Source organism: Melospiza melodia, chromosome 13 (genome assembly GCF_035770615.1).
Source record: "Melospiza melodia melodia isolate bMelMel2 chromosome 13, bMelMel2.pri, whole genome shotgun sequence".
In the NCBI taxonomy this organism is placed as follows: Eukaryota; Metazoa; Chordata; class Aves; order Passeriformes; family Passerellidae; genus Melospiza; species Melospiza melodia.
Window position 1 is genome coordinate 22,615,546 of NC_086206.1, and position 6,512 is coordinate 22,622,057.

The 6,512-nt window shown below is 50.5% G+C and overlaps 1 protein-coding gene across 1 annotated transcript in view; it reads left to right on the forward strand.

Annotated features, from left to right (window-relative positions):
- ZFHX3 (zinc finger homeobox 3) overlaps positions 1–5,719 on the forward strand; it is a 123,866-nt gene extending 118,147 nt beyond the window's left edge. The window contains exon 10 of the mRNA XM_063168255.1: positions 2,479–5,719. Coding sequence (XP_063024325.1) covers positions 2,479–4,070 — 1,592 coding nt within the window. The 3' untranslated portion in view covers positions 4,071–5,719. The remainder of the gene's footprint in view (positions 1–2,478) is intronic.
- The last annotated feature ends 793 nt before the right edge of the window (positions 5,720–6,512 follow it).

The following is a 6,512-nucleotide window of genomic DNA, read 5'->3' on the forward strand; positions in this document are numbered from 1 at the left end:
TGAGGTGAACTCTGGGACAGATCCCAATGCAGCTGAGGATCAGTTTTGAGTAATGGCTGGGTATGACCTGAAAGCACGTCCTCAACAAAAGATAGTGTAGTTGTGGGACAAATCTAGTTTGTATTTTAATAAGATTTGTCTTAACAATGCTACATAAAAGTTAAATTTGTCATAATTATTTGGGTGGTCTAATCTCATTCTCTTTTGAGAATGCTCCTTTCCTTTGTACCTCGTGTATAGGTGGAAATTCTAAGCAAACACTGGCAGTGGAAAATGCAGCTCAATGACCAGCAGTGACCTAAAAATGTGATCCAAAGGCCTTGTTTCATTACGTGTCTGAAGGGACCCTGCACATGCGAGTGGTTTTCCATGTCACCCTTCTCACCACAGATCTTGTTTCAGAGCACTCGGCCAGAAGCATCTCTTTGGCAAATCATGTCATCACCCTGTCACAGGTTGCTCTGCTGCACTGTTTGCTTAGTGCCCCAAGTTTGTAACAAAAACTAAAATTACTTTTTTTGCACTTCAGTCCATATTGTTGCTTTTATTTTTCTCCAAAGCCCAGGATGTGTCCTGGGCTGCATCTGATGAATCTTAAATGCTGTCGGTGACTGCCTAGACAGGACTGAACTGTTTAGAAAGTCAAACAGTCTGTTTGTGGCCTTTAGATAAAGCTCCAAAGGTCAGGCCACGGCAGCTCCGGGCCTGTCAGAGCAGATAAGGCCATGCATCCAGGAACACTGAATTACCTCCTGCTCCTTCACTTGAACCTCTCAGGGATGTTCAGCTGGGAAACATCCGTTTCAGTGGTGTCCACATGTAGCATGCCCTTATCCGAGCTCTCCAGGGCCACTGCGTGGAGCCTCATTCCGTCCCTGTCCTGTCGTCACACATCATTCTTGTCCCAGCACCCCATCAGGAGCAGACTCAGGTTCCAGAAGGGATTGGGTCAGCCATGGCTGAACCCTGCCAGCTGCAGCCACCCTCCTTGCAGCCCTCCTGCTGCTCCTTGGCAGCACAACCTGCAATAAAAGCCACCATGCCTCCACGGCTGGTCCCGGGCGCCGCCACTGCTCCTGCCCAGGTCTCTGAGCAGCCCCTGCTGCAGTGCTGGGACTCAGTTTGTTACAGACTGCTCGGGTTTTGCTCGTGGATTTTACAGCAGGATCTGCTCAGGAGCTGGGGAATGTACAGGGCTGTGCCAGCAGGGTATTGGAGCTTTATTTTGGGTTTTTTTCCCACATGGCATCCCGGGAGTTGCCCAGCAAAACGTTCCTCTTCAGGAGCATATTTGCCAGCTGCAGCAGCCATGACTGATGGAGGTGACTCCAGAGCCACACTCCTCTCGCTCCCAGCCTGTGTGAGAGCAGAAATTGGCATCAGGGACAGGGTTGTTAGTGGCTATTCCTCCTGTTGGGAAGAAGGACAAGCTTCACATTCCACCATTAATCTATCTCCTTAATGAGGAAGCATCACTACACTTTTAATTCCACTCAAAACACAATGCTTATGCCCAGGGGAGATGTCTGAACACCACATAAACTCTGGAATTGCTCATAAGCTGAGCATCCAGAGCCCCTGGCATTAGAGGGAAGGATGGATGGACAAGAGGGAAGGGAGGGAGGGAAGGAGGGGAGGAAGGAAGGAGGGGAGGAAGGAGGGAAGGAGGGAAGGAAGGAAGGAAGGAAGGAAGGAAGGAAGGAAGGAAGGAAGGAAGGAAGGAAGGAAGGAAGGAAGGAAGGAAGGAAGGAAGGAAGGAAGGAAGGAAGGAAGGAAGGAAGGAAGGAAGGAAGGAAGGAAGGAAGGAAGGAAGGAAGGAAGGAAGGAAGGAAGGAAGGAAGGAAGGAAGGAAGGAAGGAAGGAAGGAAGGAAGGAAGGAAGGAAGGAAGGAAGGGAGGAAGGAAGGGAGGAAGGAAGGGAGGAAGGAAGGAAGGAGTTGCTTCAAAGGTTTGTGGATTCATGAACATCAGCTTAATAAGGACAAAATCAATTAAGTTTAGGCAGTTCAGTCTCCAGTTGCCATGACTGGGGCTTCCCAATCTGTAAGATTTCTACAAGATGAGCAGTGTTGAGCATTCTCCCCCTTTGGTGTAGCACCCTCCTGCTGCTGGAGTCCTTTGGCCCAAGGACCCGTTAGAGCAGATGCTGACACGAGTGTTAATCATTTGGGAATTTCAGAGGAGTCAGGAAAAGAGCTGTGCTGGGCACCCTGGGTGCTGGGGGGTGTCCCCATCACACAGTCAGTGCCCCCGGGCAGCGCGGCCCAGGCAGTGGGGCTGGGGGGGCGTGTCCCCTCCCTGCGGGGCCTGTGGGGTGGGACAGGGGCCGTGGGCTCTCTGACCTGTGCTGCTGCAGCAACGCATCAGCTCAGGCTGCTGGAGGCTCCAGTTTGTGGGGTGGACTGGGGTCACCCTCCTCAGGGTTTTTGCCTGCCCAGCACCAAGTGACTTTTCACCTCTCTCTTTCTTCCTCTCGCAGCTTTAACTTCTCCCAAACCCAACCTGATGGGCCTGCCCAGCACAAGCGTCCCTTCACCCGGCCTCCCCACCTCTGGATTACCAAATAAGCAGCCCCCGGCCGCGCTGAGCTCGCCCACCCCGGCGCAGGGCACGGCGGCCGTGGCGCCACAGCAGCCGCCAGCCACGACCCCGCAGCCGCCGCCGCAGCAGCCGGCCCCCGCGCAGCGCAAGGACAAGGAGAGCGAGAAGGCAAAAGAGAAGGAGAAGGCACCCAAGGGGAAGGGGGACACCCTGCCGGGGCCCAAGAAGGAGAAGGGGGAGGCGCCGGCAGGCACCCTGGCGGCCCCGCTGCCCACCATGGAGTACGCGGTGGAGCCCGCCCAGCTCCAGGCGCTGCAGGCCGCCCTCAATTCAGACCCCACCACCTTGCTGACCAGCCAGTTCCTTCCTTACTTCGTCCCCGGCTTTTCCCCCTACTACGCCCCACAGATCCCTGGCGCCCTGCAGAGCGGGTACCTGCAGCCCATGTATGGGATGGAGGGTCTGTTCCCCTACAGCCCTGCGCTGTCACAGGCGCTGCTGGGGCTGTCTCCTGGCTCACTGCTGCAGCAGTACCAGCAATACCAGCAGAGTCTGCAGGAGGCATTGCAGCAGCAGCAGCGACAGCAGCAGCAGCAGCAACAGCAGCAGCAACAGCAGCAGCAGCAGCAGCAGCAGAAACCGCAGCAGCCCAAAGGAAGCCAAACCCCCGTCCCCACGGGGGCTGCCACCCCGGACAAAGACCCTGCCAAAGAACCCCCCAAGCAAGAAGAGCAGAAGAACGCACCCCGCGAGGTGTCCCCCCTCCTGCCCAAACCCCAAGAAGAGCCCGAAGCGGAAGGCAAGGGCGCGGACTCGCTCTGCGACCCTTTCATTGTCCCAAAGGTGCAGTACAAGCTGGTCTGCCGCAAGTGCCAGGCGTGCTTCGGCGACCAGGAGGCGGCCAGCGACCACCTGAAGTCCCTCTGCTTCTTCGGCCAGTCTGTGGCGAACCTGCATGAGATGGTGCTTCACGTGCCCACGGGCAGCGGCCAGGGCAGCGGCTCGTACCAGTGCGTGGCGTGCGAGAGCACGGTGTGTGGGGACGAAGCCCTCAGTCAGCATCTCGAGTCAGCCCCGCACAAACATCGAACAATCACAAGAGCAGCAAGAAACGCCAAAGAGCACCCCAGTCTATTACCTCACTCTGCCTGCCCCCCCGACCCCAGCACCGCATCTACCTCGCAGTCGGCCGCTCACTCAAACGACAGCCCCCCGCCCCCCCGGCCCCCCCCGGCTTCCCCCCACGCCTCCAGAAAGCCCTGGCCCCCGGCCGCCCCCCGCGCCCCGCCAGGGCCGCCAACAACGCCGCCCTTCCCTCCTCTCTCCTCATCTTCAACGGTTACCTCAAGTTCATGCAGCACCTCAGGGGTTCAGCCCTCGATGCCAACAGACGACTATTCGGAGGAGTCTGACACGGATCTTAGCCAAAAGTCAGATGGACCGGCGAGCCCGGCGGAGGGGCCCCAGGACCCCGGCTGCCCTAAGGACAGTGGTCTAGCTAGCATAGGAATGGACACCTTCAGATTGTAAGCTTTGAAGATGAACAATGAAAATGAATTTAAATAAAAAAAGTTAATAACAAACCAATTTCAAAAATAGACTAACTGCAATTCCAAAGCTTCTAACCAAAAAAAAAAAAAAAGAAAAAAGAAAAAAAGAAAAAGCGTGGGTTGTTTTCCCATATAACGATGCCGGTGGGTTTTACATTTCTTTTTTCCTTTCCTTTTAATAAAATAAAACTTTAAAAAAGAAAAAAAAATCTGTTACATTTGTCCTCTGGAAGGTACTGTTGGTCTGGGAGACGAAGGCCGTGCTGCCTCCTGGCGCCTGCGGAGCTCGCACCCCTGTACATTGCCCCGTCTGATCCCCCGTTGATAGCACAGCAGAGCCCGGCAGCGCTGTATGGGAAAGCAGCCCACCTGGAGACAGTTTTAAATTTCTTGCTATCTTAGCATTCAGATACCAATGGCTTGCTAAAAGAAAAAAGAAATGTAATGTCTTTTTATTCTCAGGTCAATCGCTCACACTTTGTTCTGTTTTCAGAATCATTGTTTTATATATATATATATATATATATACATATATATATAATTTCTTTCGTTTGTTTTGGGGGTTTTGGTTTGGTTTGGTTTTGTTCCAGAAAAGGATTTTTTTGTTGTTGTTGTTCTTTGGGTTTTTTTTTTTTTGGGGGGGGGGGGTGTTAATTTAAAATGGGCAGAAAGTATTCAAGAGAAAAACAATGTGAACTGCTTTAGCTTTTCGGGGATTCTAAGGGTAGCTTTTTCTGCTGAAGCCAATTCCAAGGGGAAAAGTTAAGCACTCCCACTTTTCAGAAAAAAAAAAAAAAACCCACACAAAGAGTGTTGAGGACTTGGAGCTTAAAAAAATAAGTTTTAAAACAACTGACTTTCTGTATTTATGATAGATATGACCATTTTTGGTGTTGAGTAGATTGTTGCATTGGAAATGAACTGAAGCAGTATGGTAGATTTAAAAGAAAAAACCCTTTTGTGTACATTTAGCTTTTGTATGGTCCAGCTGACGGCTTCTCATTTGATGTTGTCTTGTTCATTCCTAGACAGATAGATTGCGATCCATCGACTCGCCTGAGCTTTTCTCCCCTTTGTACCTTTATCCCCGTCCCCATCCTGTAATCTTCCACTTATGGTCGCTACCTTCATTTCTTAGAGGGTGGTTGCATAATTATTTTATAAAAACTAAAGAAAGAAGTTCAAAGGGTTTTGGGGGTCAGTAGGATCCCTTGCAGAATATTTTTTGTTGGGGGTTTGAAACTTTTTAAGGCATATACATGCGATTTACCTATGTCTGTTACCCTTGTGCACTTATTTTATTCTTATTTTCCGTTTCTCTTTTTTTCTTCTCTTTTTCTTCCCCTATTCCTTTACTCATTTTGTAAATGCTTCAAAGACTCTGTTCCTGACCTCTGAGCATCGGTTCTGTTTGTGTAATTAGGCTGCACTCTGTTCCTTCTTTTGAAAAAAAAAAAAAAGGTTTTGTTACATTTTTTTTCTCTAAAGAAAATTCATGCTTTAAATAAAATCCAAAGACATACCCTTCACCACTGGTGCAGAATGAGCAAAAAGGATTCTTTTTACTTGAGAATTTGTTTCTGATTTAAACAAACAAGTCTAAGTTTAAATAAAGAATAAAAAAACGTACCGAGGTTGTTATCTGTGCTTCTTCTGCAAGCAGAGAGACAACTCTTAGTGAGCACCCAGTGCACCCCAGGCAGGTTTCTCTTTCCAAGATCTCTCAGTGGCAGCACCGGGTGCCAGGCTCAGGGAGGCCCAGAGCCCCCCGGCCCCCCCAGCCCGCACGCACCTCAAGTGGCCCAGACTTTGAAAGGAAAACTTTATGCTGCTAAAATGTAGATTTTTGGAGACGTAGATACTTTGCTGTTCCCTTCCATAACCAAATGCCAACAGAAACAACCTCTTTCCGCCATGTTTCCTCTGCCCGAAAGCACGAGAGCCTTCTGCCCACCATCATCATCCTCCTCCTGCTTCAAAAGGGAACTTGGAAGACTGTGAACGCAGGTTCCTCGCGCCGCCTCGGCTGCTCCTCCCCGGGCCGGAGCCGCTCGCCGCCTCCCTGACAGACTGGAGCGTCTGAGCGCGGCTTCGGTTTCTAGCGGGACACTTATATTTTTATGGAGTTTTGGTTTTAGTTTGACGAAAGACTAGATCCTGAACTGTTGTACATATTTCTGACTAGGCTAATGCACAGTGCAAATTCCTTTTTTAATTGTTTTTTAAGTAGTTGATACTAAAGCGCGAACCACCGGATGTTCCTCCCGGGACCCAGCTGTAGCATAAGGTGTCAAAAACAGAACCACGTACCCATGGAGCGTTTGCTGTTTTAACAAACTGTTTTCTTTAACAGAAGTTCTTGTATTTCTCCCTGTGTTTGAGATGAACATTTTTTAAATTCTAAAGTTGTACAGTTTTTTTT